The sequence below is a fragment of the Ambystoma mexicanum genome, chromosome 6p (genome assembly GCF_040938575.1).
Source record: "Ambystoma mexicanum isolate Mex_15411 chromosome 6p, UKY_AmexF1_1, whole genome shotgun sequence".
NCBI classification, from domain to species: domain Eukaryota; kingdom Metazoa; phylum Chordata; class Amphibia; order Caudata; family Ambystomatidae; genus Ambystoma; species Ambystoma mexicanum.
The window spans coordinates 59,657,008-59,678,585 of record NC_090935.1 but is presented as its reverse complement, the minus strand read 5'-3'; the positions used below and the strand labels follow the sequence as shown (position 1 = coordinate 59,678,585).

General features: G+C 48.9%; 1 protein-coding gene across 3 annotated transcripts in view; it reads right to left on the bottom strand.

The window, feature by feature from the left end:
* LOC138511206 (sialic acid-binding Ig-like lectin 12) overlaps positions 1–21,578 on the bottom strand; it is a 515,336-nt gene that overhangs the window by 137,932 nt on the left and 355,826 nt on the right. For all 3 annotated transcript variants that reach the window (XM_069626735.1, XM_069626732.1, XM_069626733.1), the window contains 2 exons: positions 10,763–10,790; positions 2,337–2,398 (listed from right to left, as the gene is read on the bottom strand). In XM_069626735.1, the coding sequence (XP_069482836.1) occupies positions 2,337–2,398; positions 10,763–10,790 (90 nt within the window). The remainder of the gene's footprint in view (positions 1–2,336; positions 2,399–10,762; positions 10,791–21,578) is intronic.

Here is a 21,578-nt window from a genome sequence, read left to right as displayed (position 1 = left end):
AGTAGGACGGCTGCTCTGGTGCGCACCGAAGCCCGGGGAAAAGGCCTGGGTTGAGCCGCTGCAGGTGCAGATCATAGTGGTAGCAGAAAATATCCTGACAAGAACTTTGAATGCCGAAGTGGACAAGGGTTCCATGTGAACAGCAGTTGAACATGGGTCAGTCGATCCTAAGGGAGGGGCGAGCGCCTTTCAGATGGGATGGGCTATGGCCTTTGTTGCCCTCAGGCGATCGAAAGGGAGTCGGGTTCAGATCCCCGAACACAGAGTGGCAGAAATGGATGCTCTCGCGGAATCCAGTGCGGTAACACAAACTATCCTGGAGAAGCCGGCGGGAGCCCCGGGGAGAGTTCTCGTTGTGGATAGCAGGGCACCCTCGAAATGGTTTGCCCTGAGAGAAGGGCCTGAGCCTTGGAAGTGGTCGCATTTCCCACAGTGTTTGGTGAGCTTCCGCTGGTCCTTGAAAATCAGGAGGAGATGGTGGAAATCTCTTTCCCGGTTGTACCCATATTCACAGCAGGTCTATTAAGTGAACAGTCTCTGGCATGTTGGAACAATGTAGGTAAGTCAGATCTGTGACTGCGGGTAAGAATTGACACGAAGGGCTGGGTCAGTCGGGTGGGGCCCAAAGTGGTGCTGGGCACGCGTCAGACCTGCACAAGGCGCCTCCCCACTGGGGGGCAGTGCCCACTTTGTGTTTGTGGGCAGTTGCTGCCTTGATATCCTCGACTTTGGGTCAGCTGGCATGCCTTGATCACTTTTTCTTGTGGTGATTCATTGCACTTTGACGCAGTCGGCACAGCACAGATCATAGCCTTTCATGGTGTAATTTCCCAGCTCCTGCAACTATAAGTATGTTGTCACTGGCATTTTTGATAACTGGGAGGTCAAAGAGGATTTCTCCGATAATATTTTGGAATACCCCTGCGTCTGAGGACACGGTATGAGTTGAAAAGGTGGTAATATGGCATTCAGCACTGTGGCCAAGTTTCGAGGTGCATGACAGCCCCTTCAGTCAGCCATCATGTCTTCTATGTTATATATAAAACAAATCAAACCATGTATTCTGGTACAATTTACTTTCAGTGTTTAAAACAAGCACATTTCTTTATGTTACGTTATGGTTCTAAACGCAGCTGAAAGTGACATCTATTCTCGAAGAGCAGTATTGGCGCTCATTTTCATTTGCATCAATCCAGGGACTACATCTTGCAGGGGAGTCAGCTGGGGGAAAACCTTTCACAATGTCTGGATACTGCTGGGGCTGAACCCTGGCTAGCCCTGGCCGACTTAAAGCTCTCGGTTTGCCCCCATTGCGATGTCTGTGTGTGCATTGCACGATCGCTGCAGGGTCTATGGGAGCCAGAACATAGCCAGTCCTTGTTTTCTGTGTTGCACTCTCAGACATGTCGTATTATGTTCTCTAATATAAATTCACAAGTGCTACAATGCAAAGAAAAAAGAAGGACTGAGACAATATAATAAAACAAAATCATGATTTTATTGCCAGAGCTGGGTGAATGAACGGTGCGGCCCTGAAAATGTTGAACTGCATCAAATGCTTCTATTAAAGTGAAGATCCCATCACGACAGGCATGCTCAAAACAAACACAGTGCTCGGCCGGAAACTTCACGGTTCCATTATGTTTGAGAATGTGTTTCCCATATGCTCTAACGTTTTATGATTTCAAGCAACACATACACTATTTTACCAAAACAAAATAGCATGCTTGCAAGTCAAGATTCCCACAATGCATCCCTTCTGAGTGTCACATTTCTCACAGTGCTTATATGACATCACTGCCTGGGGTAGCAAGAAGCTTGACATGGGCAGTACTGCTACCCCTAGTGGCTCCGACTTGCTGTGCATGAAGTCATAGGGCCTCTTTACGACCCAGGCGGTATGGGGTTAACGGCGCCGTAAAAGGTGGCCACGCCGTTAACCCCTTACTGCCTAATTACGAGGTCCCTTTTCGGGTCCCTACCTTAACGGCTGGTTTTTGCCAGCTGTTAAGGATTGGACCCGCAAAGGGACCTTGGAGGTATTTACAGTACCGCAATTTGCGGTACCGTAACTACCGCTTTCCCCATTTCCATTGAGCCCTATGGGGGCAAAAATGGGAATGGGGAAGGGCCAATGGTGAATGGGGAATTACCGCCCCGCCAACCTTGGAATGGGGCGGTAATTCCACCATTCACCATGGCGGAATCAGTAAAATACCGGCAGCAACCATGGCGCTACCAGCGCCATGGTTACCGCCTGGGTCGTAATAACCCCCATACTCATAGAATGCTTGCAGAATGCTTGCAGTGCACCTTGGAACTGTTGTCAGTCATACCTGCCGGTGGTTCTGGCTCTTGGATTTCCTGCTTGGGAAACGTTCTGGTGTCGCTGGGTTTTCTGCAAACAGGAAGCTGAGATTAACATACAGGCAGCCATAATATGCCCTCCACTAGGGGTCCACACAAAGGAGTATACATTTGACTTATTCCCAAGAATCTGTCCAAAGGAGTATGGCCACGGTATAAGGAAAGTGTTGCTGCTTCCAGGTGTCAGACTTCTCTTTGGTGTAGCATTCACGTTATAGTAAGAAACAGAAGCCCACCCCCACCCCCACCTGCTTCTCCTGTGCCAGAGCATCCAACCCAACAGAGAGGACCCCCAGCAGCACAGCAGAGCAGGTCATTAAGTTCACGGTCAGTGGTCCCAAACACTCAACAGGGGGCAAAGAGCCATGAAGGAGGTCCGGGGTCATTGGCAGAAGTCCCCCCTTCTCGCCCAGTCATAGGTCTGGAGATGGGGCTTGCCAACATGGTAGTCTCACTGGGGCGTTGAGGAACTTGCTATCGGCCTCATGGTGCAGGTTATGGCTAAAGGGAGCAAAGGTGAAATGGCAACTGCTTTACGGGTTATACCCATATTGTGAAAGGGAACTGACATAGAAGGGTGATTTGTGTATGTGTACTCCAATGTGTTAGCAGGATTTACCACAGACACCGACTCTTTGTGCACAGTATTTGGAGAAAGGGTGCTTGCTGTGTGCCTTGGTGATATGTAGTGTATCTGTCTCAGCTCTCTGTCCCCAAGATATTTTCACAAAGCCAGGGCGCCGCTCTGGGGCTGAACTGCGGTGGGACATTTTTATGTTGCCTGACTCTGGGGTATAGTTTAAGCACGGGAGGCTAGGATCGCGTAATCTCTACTGAAGCTGATGGGGTCTGGGCTAACGGTTAGCAGCAAGCATCAGGTACCATGGGGCGTGGCTATAGTCTGCGCCTGTTAGGCCCGGACTGGGCCCGTGAAAGGAGGACAGACACACCGAGTGGAAGGTAAACTCTTTCTTTATTCAATTACATGCATGGACTGACTTGCGCCTGTCCCTTCCCCCTTTATAACGTCCCTGCTCCTGTGACGTGCTCCCACGTGGTACGGGCTTGACCTCTTAAAGGGGACGCGGTCCCTGTAACGGTGTCGGACCGTAACATCACCCCCGGACGAAATGTCCTTGCGTCTGGATCAACATTCCTCAACTAAGCGCGCTGGCTTCTTTATGGCCCGCTGTGGTCGAGCGCTGGTACCTTCATGAGGATCTTCTTCTGGTCTCTCCGTTCTCTTGGTCCCTGACCGGGGGAAGAACCGAGGAGGCGTCCACACCATGTCTCGCGCATCCACCGACATCATCTCAGGATCTGTGGCTTGAGGTTCTTCAAGGCCGGTTGTTGTTGCCAGCTTGAACTTTGAGCAGTTCCTTGTCGTCTCTCTTTCTTCGTTTCCAGCGGTCACCATTGTTCCTTTCACAGCCGTGACTTGGAGCGTTTGCGGAGAGAATCGGGAGTCACTCTTTCTCGCCATAGGCTGTTGGACTAAGACTTCGTCTCCTACTTGAAAGTCCTTCTGCTGAGCTCTCCGCCTTTCATTGGTTTGGGTGCAAGCTCGTTCTTTCCTCTGTGTGTCTCTCTCTATGAGTTGCATGTCGGGGTCCGGTCTGTTCATCGGGTGCTGAATGATCCTTGTGCGAACTTGGTATTTTACCATCGGTTCCGCTGGTGTCCTGTTTGTCGCTTCATGCGGCGTGTTCCTGTAGTCTCGGAGCATTCTGCACAGAGCTTGGTGAAGATCCACGTTTTCCAGCTTTGCTCTTTGTACTGTCTTTTTGATCGATGACATGAACCGCTCTGCCATTCCATTTGCTTGGGGCCAGAGGGGCGTTATTTTCTGGTGCTTGAACCCCAAGTGTTTCGCCAACTTCGAGAAGTCATGACTACAGAAGGGGGGTCCATTGTCGGATTTGATAATGTCTGGTATGCCCCACTCGCTCATTACTTCATCGAAGATTGCCGCTACGTGTGCAAATGCTGTGGATGGTGATTTTTTGATGATGGGGAATCGTGAGTGTTCATCGATGAATAGAAGTAAGTATTCTCCTGTTTCGAGAGGCCCGTAGAAATCTACTGCGAGCTTTTCCCATGGGCGCTCTGGGATGTGTGTTATTTGTAGAGGTGCAGGTGCCTCTTCTCTGGCTGTGCATTGGCAGGCCATGCAATTTCTCACCCACCGGTCGACTAAGGCGTCGAGGTAGGGAAACCATACGTGTCGTCGCAGTTGGCGCTTGGTGTTGTCTGCGCCCCTGTGGCCTTCATGTGCCGTCCTGATGATTTCAGATCTCAGGGCCGATGGGATTATTATTCTGCACCCTCTGAGAAGTATGGCGCCGTCATGCACGGCCAGTTCTGAGTGGATCCTTGCAATCCTTTCTACTTCGTCTTGATTTGCTCCTGGGTGTGACGATAGTGCTCTCTTGTAGTCTTTCCATTTGTTGTGTTCAGTGAGTTCAATCGCCAGTGCCATGGATGGGTCTGCTGCTGTTGCGAGCGCTACCATCTCGAGTGACATCGCCGGAGGTAGTGCGTTGTTAGTGACGTAGTTTATGTATTCTATATCACCTTGTCTTGGCGTTGACGTCCCAGAGGGGTGTCTCGACAGATAGTCAGCTGGATTATGCTCACCCCCCGGTCGGTGAATGATGTGATAGTCATACTCTTGTAGCCGGATGCCCCACCGTTCTATCCTGGGGGGCATTTTCGTCCTTGGGTTTCCGAACAGCGACAGGAGGGCCTGGTGATCTGTGATGAGGGTGAACCGTTTCCCGATGACAAAGTTATGGAAGTGTTCACATGCCCACACTGCGGCCAGACTTTCCTTTTCCGCCTGGGAATATGCTGCCTCAGGGGGCGCGAGTGCTCTGCTGGCATACGCCACAATGTGTCGCGGGTGAGCGTCCTTGCCATTGGTCTGGGCGAGAATGGCCCCGAGACCTACCGGGCTCGCGTCGACCACAATTTCTGTGTGCCATTCTGGGTCGAAGTAGGCCAGTTTCCGTGCCTCGGCCAAGGACAATTTTATGGAATCAAATGCTTCCTGGCACTCGACGGTCCAGGCGAAGATCATGTCCTTCTGGAGCAATTTCCGGAGGGGTTCGGTGATGGTGGCATAGTGGGGGATATATCGGGCGCAGTATCCGGCCATACCCAGGAACGAGCGGACGTCGGCAATTTGTTTCGGAGCTTGCAGATCGAAGATGGTGGCCACTTTGTCGGGGTCCGGCGTCATCCCGTCAGCCGAGAAGATGTGACCGAAGAACTTCAACTTGCTTTTGCTGAATCTGCATTTCTCCACATTCAACGTGAGGCCTGCATCCTGAATGGCTTTGCACGTGGCTCGAAGAGCGGTGTCGTGCTCTTCTCGGGTGCGGCCAAACACTAGAATGTCATCGCTGTAGTTCAGCGTGCCCTTGATTGGGCGTATGATCTGTCTGATGGCCTCGTGAAAAATTTCCGCCGCCGATGAAATGCCGAAGTTTAGGCGTTTGTATCTGAATAGGCCATCATGGGTGGCAAACGTGGTGATTCCTCTGGATTCTGGGTGGAGTACCATCTGGTGGTAGCCTTGGTTCAAGTCCAGTTTCGAGAAGAGGGTGGACTTATTCAGCTGCACTATCATATCTTCGATGCGTGGCCCTGGATGTCTTTCGCGCTGAATTGCTGTATTGGCCACGCGCATGTCAACGCAGAGTCTCAGGCGCCCACCTTCTTTAGGTACTATGACCAGTGGGGACACCCATGGGGTCGGGCCCGTGGCTGGTTCAATTATGCCGTCGGTCAGGAGTTGATTGAGTTCTGCGGACACTGCCTCCTGCAGATGGAAACCGACCCTTCTCGGGTGTTGAGGGACCGGTCGAATCGTGGGATCAATGTGGAGTTTCACCGGCGGACCTTTCAGTTGACCCAGACCCTTGCAGATGAGAGGAAATTCTTTTAGGATGGCAGCACTCGACATCGTTCCAGGTCTGGTGAGTGCCGAGGAGAGAAACAGTATTGAGTCCCTCTTTTCTGATGCTGGGTCAGTCGAGCGTATTCTGTCCCTTTCGCCGACATGTATGTCAATGAGTCCTAGGCATGACGCCGTCTTGTAGCTAAGTAGGCATCTGCCTTTGGTGGGGCTGCGAATGACATGTATGTCTGTCGTAGTGGACTGGTTGTCACGGATGAGCCGGCGGCTGAAAAATCCAATCGACTGCAGGGGGGTTGCAGCGCCCCATTGGTAGATCTTGGAGGCCGAGGGTGTCAGGGGCGGTTTTTTGGTGATCTGGTTGAACTCTTTTTCGCCCATTATGTTGACGGTGGCTCCCGAGTCTACAAGGAAACAGAACTGCTGGCCTGCTATGTCGACGGGTATTTTGGGAGCTTCACGTGCCTCGCTTTCGTCCATGATGAGATTCACGTATTCGTCGTGTGCATTCAGGTGAAATTGATCCAGTTCCTGTGGATTCCCTTGTGAGTCCCCTTCATACTGTGAGAAATGATCCGGAGGTCCGTCGTACTCGTCTCTGATGTGGGATACTTGCTCTTCGCCTTCATGCTCTTGCCCGTCGTCCATGGGGTATCCTTCTTCGACCACTCTAACGTATCTCCGTGGTTGGTACGTCTGGAGTGGGGGGTTCCTGACGGGCGCTTTGAATTGTGCGGCGATGGGGAACTTTTGCGTCGGAAATGGTCTGCCTTCTCTACAGACCGACTGGAAGTGTCCTTCCCTGCCACAGTTGCCACATCTCTGTGATATGGCGGGGCAGGCTCCTGCATGTGGGAAAGCCATGCCGCAGCGGTAGCATTGGCGTTGTGTCCTCGGCGTCATGGCGTAGTTGGGATTGGCGCCTTTGTCCCCTTGTCTGGTGTGTATCGCTGCGACGATTTCTGCTCTCTCTTGTCTCGTCGACGCTGTGTTCGAGATTTGGGTTGCCTGCTTCTCCACTCTCTCTAGAATTCTGGCCATCTGGCTCACTTCTTCTATGGAGATAGGCTTTTTTAGAAGTTGCTTTTTTAAGGTTTGAGACAGACATCCTTCGATGACCCTCAACCGGATGGCTTCGTCAAGGGAGAAGGCTTCGAATTGACAGTAGGCCCCTTTTATGCGTAGTCGGGTAATGAATTCGTCGACGGTTTCATCCACTCTCTGTGTACATAGGTTGAATGTGTAACGTTCATAGTCCCTGTTCGGTTCAATAACCAACCTCCTGTTTATGGCCGCAATTAGTGTCGGAAAGTCAGCCTGTTCTGCGGGAGGGATGGTCTTGGTGAGGACTTTTATGTCGTTGCCCGCCAGATTTAGGAACATGCTCCGTAGCCGAGGGGACTTGTCTTCCCCCGCTGCATCAATGAACGTGTTAAAGTCCTCTAGCCACTCAACCCACCGTGGGCCTTTGTCAGCCTGTGGCATCATCGAAAATGGGGGCGGCATGCGCCATGCCGTCGTTGCTGTGCCGCTTGCAGGGGCGTTCGGCGGCTGTTGGGCCTGAGGCTGCTGGGCCTGCGGCGAGCTCATTTTGTGGTTGTAGGGCGCGGTCTGCGCGGTGCGGGTGCGTAATGGGTAAACCCACCTTTAATGTTCCGCGGGCGTCTGTGGATGGCCCGTGCGACTGCTGTAGTCTGGAGGTAGGTGTGCAATTTCGCGGGCTCTGGATGATGTTCGGCGTCGTCTCGTAGCTGCTCGAGGTGTGGAACGTGCTGTGAGGCGTAGGCCTGGTAGCTCGCTGGAAATCGAGCCGGTCGATGTGTGGAGGAGGAGTCGGGCCTGGGATCAGGCTCGTGCTGGACAGCGGAGGCCCAATGGCTCGCTGGAAATCAAGTCGCGGAAGTGCGATCGATGCGTAAAGGAGGAGTCGGGCCTGGGATCAGGCACGTGCGCTGGGCCGGAAGGTGCCCGCGGCGCTGGATTAGAGCAGGAATGATGAGCCAAGGAGGAGGAGTCGGTGGTCTGGTAAGTCGCCTCGTCGCCAGATGTTAGGCCCGGACTGGGCCCGTGAAAGGAGGACAGACACACCGAGTGGAAGGTAAACTCTTTCTTTATTCAATTACATGCATGGACTGACTTGCGCCTGTCCCTTCCCCCTTTATAACGTCCCTGCTCCCGTGACGTGCTCCCACGTGGTACGGGCTTGACCTCTTAAAGGGGACGCGGTCCCTGTAACGGTGTCGGACCGTAACAGCGCCATCTTTAAATATGCCCCCAGTTTACATATATCCCTTCTCTGGACCACGTGCTGCACCTCTGTAGTACAAGGTTACGCAAAATGTGTTGGGCTATGATCCCTCACCAATGACTATGCTGACTTACGAAGTCCTTTCATCACCAGGCTTTCCAAAGCCTTCCTTTTAAACATGCATAAAATAACGAAAAAGTTCATTACATTTTTTAGGGGGTGGGTGGGAAAGGGCAGAGAACGGGGTGGCGCAGTCAGGAATAGTAAGAAATTGCATGCGGGAGAGGGGTACTGGGCAACCCCCTAAAAAAAAACATTTGATGAACCTTGTTATTTTATCCGTTTAACTGTGGCATGGCGTTTATTTGTACTGGGAATCAAAGGCAAAGAAACCAGATTAGTGGTATTGTATGGCTAGACTGGCGCAGTTTGCTGCAGCCAGTCCGGCCATATATTCCTATTGTGTCATGGCATTTTTAACTAGGAATCAAGGGGAAAACAAATCAGATCAGTGTTATTACATGGCTAAGCTGGCCTACTTTGGTGCAGCCAGTCTGGTAATGTTTTCTTGTTGCATTCCAGCAGCACAATGTTCTTAAGTAGGGATACTAGCATATATTAGCAGTGCCAGCATGGGCATGTTTTCTTATAGCAGCAATATGGAAACGCTGGCATATATTGGTGCAGCCAGCATGAAAATGTATGTGCACAGACAGTTTAAAAAGTTTTTTATATTGGCATATATTGTGGGAAAGGGTGTGAAAATGCCCCTGTGCACTGATGTTGACATGCATCTATTAATTATTTTTCCGTGAGATACACAACAACAAATTACATACTGTGAGGCTTTTAACCCAATTTTTCACAGATGGTGTACTGTAAAATGCACCTCTTTACCACATGATTTTGAACATTTCCTCAGTGAGAGCCCCCCTCCGAACCCTACCGTGGTTGGTTCGGGCCGCCTCACTATGCTTAGTCACTTCCACATATTTGTGGGAAACATCTACGCCTCTCCAATAAAACATAAAATCATCTGCCACTACTGGAAAGGAAATGGATCGGGAGAAACAAGTAGCTCTGAGTAAAGTGCTTGATTTCTCTAAAGGAGTCTGTAGCTCTACAGATGTGGGTATTTTAGCCAACATCATGGGCTTTTAGTCTCTGAAGAAAAGCACAGTTGCAGGTGCTTAACCTCTATTGTACCTAGACGTTTCATTTCTTCCTTTGGCAGCTGTCTCTACTTCTCTTGTCAATGTTAACCCAGGTGAACACTGCAGTCTTCGGTGCGGGTGCTTGTCTGACCGTAGGAATGTGGGGCTGTGCAATTGTGAAAGGGCTCAGGGAAAAGTGGAACCAATGAATACTGGCAGAATTATTCGAGGCAGACAGTGTTTCTGCTTTGCTCCTCACCTGCTCATCATGATTCTCAATGCACAGTGTGGGCCAGTATCTAATCTCTCTCCATAACCCTCGTTAGTCAGATAAAGAGATGCAGTGCAGATGTGGCGGGTAAGTGGCCAGCCGTTTCAGTACCTGGGGGACTGTGGGGCGATGGTGCGGTAGCACCGTACGTCTCCCCAGGGGTTTCTGGGTTGTGAGACAGTGGCATGCCAGCGTGATTGTGTGGCATCCCAGCTGACGCCATGATAGACTTTAATAATGGTTGCTCTTCAAGGGTATGCCCACCCAAGGCTCTCCGGGTGTTTTGGTCCATGCCTCCCATAATGCCTCAACACATTGTGCAGGGTAGGGCCGATGTGAGTTGTAGTCCAATTCATCTGGAGAGCCAGAGGTTGTGGATCGCTGCAGTCTATATAGAGTGCTGCATCGTACCGCTTATGTTATTTCCCTTCAGCCTGTCTGAGCGCCTTTTGAGGACCCTGAGGTCTAGGCCAATACTAGGGTGCCTGCAGAGGTTGACATGCACTTGCCTATCGGGGAGTGGAGCAGAGGTAGGTTAACTAGGGCAGGTAGCCATACAGCCAGGTGTACGTCAAGTGGGACCAGCATGATGCAAGTGAACCTGGAGAGAAATGTTTCTGGTTTCTTTCAGGAATACGCTATGGGCATGGGGGTGACTCTCACAGGAGGGACACTACGAGAGGTGAAAAGAAGCATTAACAAGGGATCTGTGGATAATGGTATTTGACGTGAAAAGAGGGACAGGAGAAAAAGGGAGGGTGAGCCTTAGTGTAAAATATGAGAAAAGCATGCATCAATCCTACCTTCCTGAGGAACTCTTCTGCAGACCCCCTAAAACACAAATGAGAAGAGATTATGAGCATTGAGCGGACATTCTCATCATGGTGTCACATTTATAGAGCATTTAAATCATTCACAGTGTCTAAGCGGTAGCCTTAATCCAGCTTCTGCCTGTCACCAGATGCTGCATAGAACAGATACTTTAAGAAAGAGGACCACAGTCTTGGGACATGCAAGGGGATGGACTTCCTCCCACTGTAACGCTTTGGCAGTTTATACGCAACGTCATACCACCTGGTTGTCGCTTCTGTGTGCCACGCAGGCCAGTTACGAAGGGTGGCATGAGGGGCAGATTGCCCCAGGCCTTGCTCTATAAATGGGACCTCACCTTTCTCGATACTCCCTCGGATTCATTTCTTGATTTCTTTTCGCACCAAATAGCTGCATACTCCACCAAACGCCGAAACGCCTCAAGACCCTTCTTATCGCCAGGCAGCTCCCGGAAGATCGCTCGCCTACTGCAATTCTCTATTTGCCATCCCATAAGCTAAAGAAACTGCAAACCATCCAACATAATGCCTACGAGCTGCCCTCAACATCCCCAGAACTGAACACATAACAGCAGCCCGCAAGGCTCCCCATCTGGGAAAGAATACTCTTCAAGCCCCTACCCATCACACATAGATACATTTCCAAGTCGGCAACGCCCTACCTCTCACAAAGATTCTCCAAATCGCACCCGTTAGAACACCATACACACAAAGACTAGTTCAACCGACATTCAAACGTGCCAAAGCAGATGGCTCGAGTTTCCTAGTCACAACAGCGAAGCACTGGAACTCCCTCCCACTCAAACTCAGATCAGAAGACTCCAACTATGCTTTCTGCATAGCCCTCAAAACATGGCTCTTCAGTTAACCCTCCTTGCTTCATGTATCTGACCGCACCCTGAATTCTGTAGCCTCATGCATGTATTCCTATGACTGTGTAACGTATTTACTTCTGACTGTATGTAACACTGCAACTATGTTTACCACCTATAGTGCCTAAGGGCCTCTTGTAACCGGTTCACCCCAGCGCCCTGATGCCTGAGGGCTTGGGCGCGCTATACAAATGAATAAATAAATACTAGTGCCCTCCTGCAGGGCCATTCTCACCCATTGAAAATCAGACTGAGAGGTACGGTTCCATAGAGTGAACCTGCAAGTGTCTCTAGCCATGTAACCTGAGAGACTGCTTGTATGTAATTGGTCGCCCTATCTTTTAAAAATGTAGCTGTACGTCATTGAAATCTGGACATATGCATTATTTCATTAAGTTTCTCTACTTTTCCAATCCCAGAAGGAGTCCTTCCTTGCATTTACATAGCCCTTTTTACACTAGCACAGATATATTTGTAATGTTTTAATCTACCTACTGTGTACTGCATTGCCCTTTTAAGATATGCATTCACTGTTGTGCTCATTCCTCCTCTAAGGATGAAGCAGGCTTGTTTTTCCTGGCATGTTTATGTAACCCTATATAATGTCAGGTTCACTTATGAGCCCAGTTGTTTCACAGGAAAGTCAAACAAATGATAGACTACAAGGTTTGGCGAGTGGAGAGATTCCCTGGAGAGTGGGTGAACGAAAGACAGCAAACCTCGATAAAAGATGTTATGCATCCTGTCCCCAGTTTAAACGATCAAAGATATGCCATTATTTTCTATCCAATACACAATAAATATTTGGCTCAGACACACTGACACAAATATTAATAGTCACATCAAGCAAACTGCTGTAATTGGGTACCAGGACAGCTGTGGAGCCCCCATAATACCAAAATGAAGTGAATCCGAGCAAAGCACATCTGCTCTGCCTAACCAAGCTCTGGCAAAGCCACTAGTTTTGGATTTCATATAAGCATTGCTAAGAAGGTTGATGAGGAGTGAGGCAAAGAGTGGGGTTGGGGGGTTGGAAAGAAGGATGAAGAGGACAGGGTTCCATGTCAGATGCAAGGAGCTTGTGCTAGCAAACCTCCAATTAAATGGGTAATTCACTCAAAAGTTTTATTCTTTTAAAAGATGGGCCATAATAAAAAATATACAAAAATATTCTTTTTAAATTCCTATGTAAACTATTTGGCTAGTGAGCCTCAAAGTCATACATTTCAAACACTAGGAGGCATCCATTTTGTAAAATGAATGAGCCTTCTGTGTTTGCTGGCTGTAACATACAAGACATACCTGAAAATCAAAATGGATGAACCACTAAACATCAAAAACTGCAAATCCCTAATCCTTCACCTAACAGCAAACCCCAAAACAAACCTTAAATTTGTTCTGGTATACAGATCACCAACATACGATACAACCTTCGTCGACGCTTTCACTGAAGCCATCAACAACCTATCCATCGAGCAGGAACACCTGATAATCCTGTGAGACTTTAACATCTGGTTTGATGAAGTAACTGTTAACTCACAGAAATCACTAGCCAAACAACTGAAGCCAATGAAACTACATCAGCTAGTCAAAGGAGCCACACTGCGGGACATACACTAGACACAATCTTCACCAACACAAACCACGACGTTGCCACTACAGATTCTCTGGAGTGACCACCTAATCATCCCCTTTGTAATCACGCTGCCCACGATGACAAACAACCCGATAAACGGATGACTACCATGAAAAGAAACTGGAGGGCTATCAAAGCCAGCAATTTAGCAAAACAACTACAAATCAACAAACCACCAACAACGACCGTGGACGAAGCTGATCATGACAGACAAACAGAAGTACTTCATAAATAGATTGCCAGAACAATCAACTAGATCTCCAAGGAAAAGCCTTCCACGCCATCACGCAAAAGAGCGACAGCAAAATGGTTTACTCCACTACTCTTTTCCATGAAAAGAAAGAACAGGAAGCTTGAACTAGAATGGAGGGAAAAAAACGATCAGATGCAGAAATTACAGCTCCAACGACAATTCCACTCAAACAAAAAGGAAATCCATAAGGCCAAAAGGAAATTCTATGATAACAGAATATATCTCTACCTGTGGTGTTCTCCAGGGGTCTAACCTCTCTCCCTGGCTGTTCAACCAATACCTGGCACTTCTCGCCCACCGCATTTCCACTCTCTGCACCAACTTTCAGTGCTATGCGGACGACACGCAGCTCATTTTCAGGCTCCCTTCTGCCACCTCTTCTCCTTCTCTCATCTCTGACTGTCCACTATCCAGGATTGGTGTGCCGCCAACAATCTCTGCCTTAATGCCAGTAAGACTGGGATTCTCCTCATCGGCACACCTGTTCTCTCCTTTCCGGTCTCTCTTGGCCCTCTTCCTTCTCCCACCTGTGAGGCTTAAAACCTCAGGGTCATCTTCGACTCCACTCTCTCCTCACATCTCTGATGTCTCTAAGAAGTCACACTACCAGCTGCACCTCCTCAGAGGTATTCTTCCTTTCCTCTCCTTCCCCCAGAAACCCACTGTCTCCAGAGCTCTGGTGGACTACTGCAACAGCCTCTGAAACTCATCCAGGACTGCGAGACTTGTCCTTGGCCTCAAGACCAGGGATCGTATCTCTCCAAGACTGAAATCTCTGCACTGGCTCCCTGTGGCTGTGAGGATTAAGTTCAAAACCCTCTTCATTGTCCACAAGGCCTTCTGGGGCCTCAATACCTCCAACTCCCTCTTCCTAAATATCTTCCTTCTCGAGCTCATCCGCCTCAAACTCCCCCAGGGTCAGTCTCTTCTTCAAGCAACGAGTTGGTGGTAGATCTCTTTCTTCGGCTGGGGCCACCCTCTGGAGCAGTCTCCCGGCCTCTCTGAAACTTGAGGAGAACCATCTCTGGTTCCGGAAGCACCTCAAAACCTTCCTCTTTGCTTCTGCTTTCTGTCTTCCTCTCGCCTTGTGGACTCCTGACTAAACTGCACTGGTCACCTGGCTACCCTCTGATCTCGGGCCCAGGTCCCCTCCCCGCCAGCTGCACACCTGCACTGCCTCCCGGGCCACCGCTGCTCTTGCGGGCTGTTTCTGTATCCCCACAGTCCCCACCAGCTCTTGACATATGATGTCTGCACTTACTCCTGCACCTGCCACTAGCTGGCCACACTTTTACCTATTGTTTTATATATTTTATTTATTCTTTACTGCTGATCCTATGTACTGCACTGCCCCTCCCCCCCGCACTTGCCCTTTCCTCCCTCCCCTGCACTTGTGCGATCTCAACGTCACCTGGCCAATAAGATCGTTGTCTCTGTCTTCCCTCTGTTCCCCCTCTCTTATGCTTGAGCTAAAACATGGCGCTGGTGCGCAGTGCATTCTGGGGGCACTCAGACCCATAATGGATATTTATTCCATGCCTCAGTGAAAAGCTGTACTTGCTTTGCTGAAAGACATGCTTTCAATGTTATTTGTTGCTAAGCCTGCTATGCAGCCTCAGTCAAGGACATTCTGCTGGGAAAGCTGGTTTTGTTATGTCTTGCTATGAGTTATGGAATTGTTTTCCGTGGTGTTTTAGAAGAAGAGGGAAGCTTTGCTCCTTGGGGTTACTGTCGGTTGACCCGGCCGGCAACGAAAAGTCACTCAGCAATGTGCAAGCACTAATACCAGAAGGTTCGAGAAATTGCCACCCCTTTTTGAGGAGGGCATATATGCGGAGCTATTGGAAAGGTCAGGGGGAAACCACACAAAGACCTCAGTCGGAGGGGGGACGCCTTGTTCCGACTTTCCTGTGGGCTGTTGTGCTCTCTGCCTGGCTGTTACCGGGGTCTTCCAGCCGCTTCTGGCGAGATGAGGGATTCAGTTACGCCCAGGGTGATGTATTTTCTTTTGAATTCTCTGTCCTTTCTGTGATTTATTTCTGTTTTATCACTTGTTGCTTTTAAACTATGAATAAATAGCCATATAAGTGCTCATTATTTTGCTAACTGCGTATCTGGTTGTGAGTTATTGCTTCGTCCACCTGCGTTCAAAGCATTTGCTTGCTCTACAAATGTACTGGAGATGAATAATTGTCCGTGCACCTTTGGCGAGCAAAACATTTTGGCGCTGTGTGCAGGGTATTTGTGATTAATTGTTTCCAAATATTAAAGAATCTGTTTGAACGCAGATAGGCTTTGTTTTCATTGCAAGCGAAAGTTTGTGTTCATTTGGCAGTGAGTGTTGGACTGTGTTAATTCATTTTTTGTGTGTGTGTGCGTGGTTGCGCTAGTAACTGCAGTGTGGAAAGGAAAAAAAAAGAGGTTTTGCAAATTACTGTAATGATGAATAGTTTGTTCAGGAAAAAGGGTGTTCCCGCTGGTGGCGAATGCCCCGATGTTATCATTCCAGGTTGGGCTAAAGGCCCATGTGATAAATTAGCCCAGGTGTGGGCATGCGGAGCGAGTCTGAGTGAAACTTGGGATGATGGTTTGGGGGAAGCTGCTCCGTCAGAAGTAATGTTTTGTTTACAACAGATTTCAGTAGAGAGAGGAAAGGAATGCGCCACGCTAGGCAGGCGGAGGTGGGTCCTCCTGCATGCCTATAGGAAAATGCATCAGAAAACTGTGGAAATGACAGAGCATATTTTAAAATTGGAAAAAGTTAGCTGCCAAGCAACAAATATCTTTGATGCAGGAAATTCAGATGAAACTTTTTAAACACAAAGCTAATAAGTATCAAGCTGTAGCAGAGCATGCCGCGGTTAGGGTAGCTCGCTATAAGTATAAAAAGAGGCGAGGGGGTGTCAACCAAGGAAAGTGGCAACTGTAATCGCTACTGCAGGTGTGGATTGGGACCCTGATACGTGGGATGGAGACATTTTTCACTCAACAAGCCCAGAGAGTAGCTCGGCAAATGAGTCTGATTCTAAGGCAGAACTGAAGCAAAAGACAGTGGCAGTGAAGCCGGTTAGGAGACGGCGTGCTAGACCCCACCCGCAGAATCCTGCGGGCGGGGTTGTGGATTTAACCACGCTGGAAGATTACACCCAGCAGGAGGTTGGGGAAATCATTACTCGTTTGAGGCAAAAGTCAGGGGAACCTTTACTGACATGGATGGTGAGATTGCTAGATGAGGCGCCGCAGGGTTGTTGGTAGATTCCACAGACTCACCGCGCTTTTTGCCTTTGTCAACTGACACCAATGTACAGGAGGGCTTAAGGGCAGGGCCGCCCCCTGATGACAATGGGCAAGATTCACAGGTGTCTTTGTTGCACCTAGCAGCCCAGGCATGTAACTGTAAGTACCCTATTACCACAGATTGGCCTAGCGAGGAAAAGAAGTGGTACACTTTGAAAGAGGCGATTCAAAAGGTCAGAGAGAATGCTATGAAGGAAGCAATTCATGTAGATGCTCCAGGACACATGGGGGCCGTGCCGCTCTCGGTTTCAACCAGGAATATGGTAATCAGAACTGCACCGCCCGCATACAATAGTGTAATTATGACTTTGCTTGTAGGTATGATGGGCAAACCCACTGATGAAGTAGTGGATGCCATCCAGCAATTGGCAGATTTAGGGAGTGGGATAAGAGTGATGACAAGCCCCGAGAGAGAGAGGGGAGTAGTGAGAGGAGAACAGAAGGCAGAAGGCAAGATAGTAGAGACTCCCGGGTGTCCAGAAAGGACATGTTTTTGGCTTTGTTAAAAGATGTTGTGCCACGAGAAGAAATTGATGGCATTGAAACCAGGGTAATGTATGAACTATACAAAAAGAGAGGGCTTGCAGCCAAAGAGCGCTATAAACAGGTTAAGAAACAGGTAGTGACTCAGCCACAGGGGGACACCTCACCTTCCGCCCCTCCTGAGGATGAACAAGAAGAAGGGCCTATGGGGACACCTTCCCTGTACCAGCCAACATATGCTGATTTGAGGAAGGTGGTGAGTGCAATGTTAGAGGCATAGTCAGGTTACACTCATTCAAAATCTGACTAGGTTTATGGCCAAGCCCCGGCAGCGTCCGCTCACATAAAAGTTGATAGGCGGCCCCATGTTAATGTTAAGATTTTTTGGGGGCCGGGAAATACACAAGGGGTGCGAGCATTGATAGACACCGGGGCGGAGGCCTCTCTGATTCATGGAAATCCAACACGATTCAAAGGCAGACTCTTTACCATTACAGGGCTAGGGGGGAAGGAGACCCCTGCAGTACAAACAGAAGTGGATATGAAAATAGGCAATTTGACTAGGCAGAAATACCAAGTGTTGATTGTCCCGATACCCGAGTACATAATTGGCTTTGACATTCTAGAAGGATTGACTTTGGGACTAGGAGGTAAAACGTATCAGTTTGGGGTGAGTGCATTAACCTGCACACCCATTAACGTGGGCAAATTGAAGATGCCCCTAATGCAGGTGCCTCTGGCGACCAAGTGGGTAGCGATGAAGCAATACCGCATTCCCGGGGGGCACAAGGAAATTTCAGACACCATCAAAGAGTACGTAGAGGCGGGTGTGTTACGCCCTATTACTACCACGTGGAACAACCCACTCTGGCCTGTTAAAAAAGGGGACGGGCCTTGGAGGATGACGTTGGATTAAACAAACACACTCCTCCCTTGGTGCCCGCAGTCCCAGATGCTATTATCCTGATTGAGAATGTCCAAAAGTTTGAGGGGACTTGGTATGCAGTGGTAGATTTAGCCAATGCCTTTTTCTCTGTACCAATTGCTGAGGAGTGCCAAGAGCAGTTTGCATTTTCTTGGAGCGGGCGTCAGTACACCTTTACAAGGTTACCTGTGGGGTACATACATAGCCCGACTATCTGTCACCGGCTGGTGGCAGAGCACTTAGACAAGATACCATGTAAACCTGACATACAAATCTCTCATTATATTGATGATATTTTGATTCAGGGTAAGGATGAGCGCAGTGTGCAACACCAGTTAGAAGTCATTATGGAAGGATTGAAGAAGGAAGGGTGAGAGATTAACCCGAACAAAATTCAAGGGCCAGCTGAGACAGTGATATTCCTAGGGATTCAGTGGCATAATGGGCATCGAGAGATGGTGCCGAAGGCCCGACAGAAAATCGTTGAGTTCACCACTCCAATGAACAAAAAGCAAACTCAGCAGTTCATAGGGCTGTTTGGGTTTTGGAGACAGCACATTCCCCATTTAGGGCAGATACTGGCTTCCCTCTACAAAGTGACCCGAAAGAAATATGAGTTTCAGTGGGGGGAGGAGCAGCAAAAAGCATTTGATTTGGCGAAAGATACTGTGCAGCAGGTGCTTGATCGATGGCCATTGAAGGAAGGCGAAGTGGAATTGAATGTGTTTGTGCAAGACAATTACGCCAACTGGAGTGTGTGGCAGAAACAAGACAGGAAACGTGTGCCATTCGGGTTTTGGAGTCATAAGTTGCCCGATGCTGGTAACTCATTCACTCCGTTCAAGAAGCAGTTGCTGGCATGTTATTGGGCCCTGGCCGATACTGAGCAAATGACAGTGGTGCATGATGTGCTGATGAGGCCTGAAATCCCGATTATGCAATGGGTGCTGAGCTCTCCTAAAACACACAGAATAGGACATGCTCAAGAAGCCAGCATAATCAAATGGAAACGATACATTCAAGACAGAGCTAAATCAGGGAAGGGTGGGATTGCCAAATTACATGAGCAAGTGGCCAACATACCACCCTCAGATTACATACCGCCGGAAGTGTCTGAAAAACACGAATCTCCCGTGAAATGGGGAGTACCTTATGGCAATCTGACCGTAGAGCAGACAGAACATGCCCGGTTTACAGATGGCTCGGCCCGATATGTGGGAACCGAGCGATACTAGAAAGTGGTGTCTTACAATCCCAAGACAAAAAAGATTTTGACAACATCAGGGAAAGTGAAGAGCAGTCAGTTTGCAGAACTTTACGCAGTTTACCAAGCATTGAAACAAGAGACCCCTGGTCGTTGTCATTTGTACACAGATTCATGGTCAGTTGCAAATGGATTGGCGGTGTGGCTGCCAACCTGGCAAAAGAATGGGTGGATGATTCATTCAAAAGAGCTGGGGGGAAAAGAACTGTGGCAAGATATTGCTGAGATGTTATCACAAAGTGAAGTCACTGTGTATTATGTGGATGTGCATTGTACTGCAGATTCATTAGAACGTTAGTTTAATTCTGTTGCAGATGAACGCACCAAGATTTCATCTGTGGATGCGGAGGCTCAGGAAGACGATTTGGAGGGTTTAGCCAAGTGGGCTCACCAGAAATGTGGGCACCTTGGAGAAAAGGCTATTACCAGGTGGGCACAACCTCGAGGAATCAGTATTCCTTTTGAGGTAGTGAAAACAATCATTTTGCAATGTCCAGTGTGCCAACAGCACAGGCCTATCCCTCAAATTGTCCAGGGTACGTTGCGAAGAGGAAAATTACCAGGTCAAATTTGGCAGATTGATTATATCGGTCCCCTGCCAATCAGTAAAGGTTGTCAGTATGCATGCACTATTGTGGATACATACTCGGGATACATGATGGTTTTGCCATGCAAGTGTGCCACACAACTGAATACCATTAAGTTGTTGGATCAGATCACGTTGCACTACGGGGTGCCTTTGCAGATTCAAAGTGACAATGGGTCACACTTCAAAGGCAGATTAATTCAAGAGTACTGTCAGGAAAAGAGTATTGAATGGCTCTACCACGTGTCCTATTACCCTGCAGCTTCAGGATTAATTGAACGGATGAATGGTTTGTTGAAAGAACAGCTGCGCAAATCTGGAGATGGCAGTTTAGCAGGCTGGCGTGATTGTGTGTTTGATGCGGTGCAAGTGTTAAACAATAGGCCTGTGAATAATCATGAAACTCCTTTGATGCGGCTAATGACTCCTGCTTTACAGATTCAACCCAACTCAGTCAGAGAAACCCTATTGTACTGGGAAATTACCCCAGGTTCTTTAGCTCCCTATCGGGCGACTCCAGGGTCAGCAGGGGTAGACTTGCATTCTCATGAGGAAATCAGATTAGACCCAAGAGGGATTGTAGTGATTGGGACAGGGATTGGGGTACACATTCCTCCAGAGCATATGGGATGGATTTCCCCTAGATCTGGCCTAGCATTGAAGGGAGTTCAAGTGCTGGGAGGGGTCATTGATGCCGATTACCAAGGCGAGATCAAAGTCATCTTGATGAATAGTGAGGACCAATTGTTACCGATCCATAAAGGTGACCGGGTGGCCCAGTTGATTATTGTTCCTGTTAAGTTGCCCATGATTAAAAAGGGGGAGCCTCCCACAGTGTTAACTACCCGTGGGGATTGTGGTTTTGGCTCTTCAGACAGTATGGTACCGGGTGCGAAGGTGTGGGTTGAAAGGCCAAGTGGCCCACCAGTGCCCGCAGATGTTATTGCTTCAGGCAAAGACCAGGTAGTCTTAGTGATGGAGCCCGGTAGAAAGAAATGGCAGTATGTGCCCGCAGACAAATGTTATCTAAGAGAGTAATTTTCAACACTGATATCTCTTTTCTGGGTTTGCCTTGTAGATCCTGTGTCTGGCTGGTTTCATTGTGGGACTAAATGGACTCCGTTTGGGAGAGTCAAACGGCATGCTGCTTCTCATGAAACATGTCGCATCTGTGCCAGCGATCCAGGGGAGACCGATGATGATGAGCAATGATGTCCAAAGCAGCCCTATGCTGATGCTGAAAAACCAGCCAGACCGAAGAAATGGATTTGTGGAATGCGAAAATCACGTCAGGTGCAGACGCAAACAACTGTGATGCCAGCTATACAACAGATATCTTTAGGACGACGAAAATATTCCCTGATGATTACACAAGCAGAGAATATGTGGACATATTTGGCACAGCAAGTACTCAACATTAGGCACTTTTGCCTTACTGACGTGCAACATGCAGAAGCTTTGCTGGCTACATGT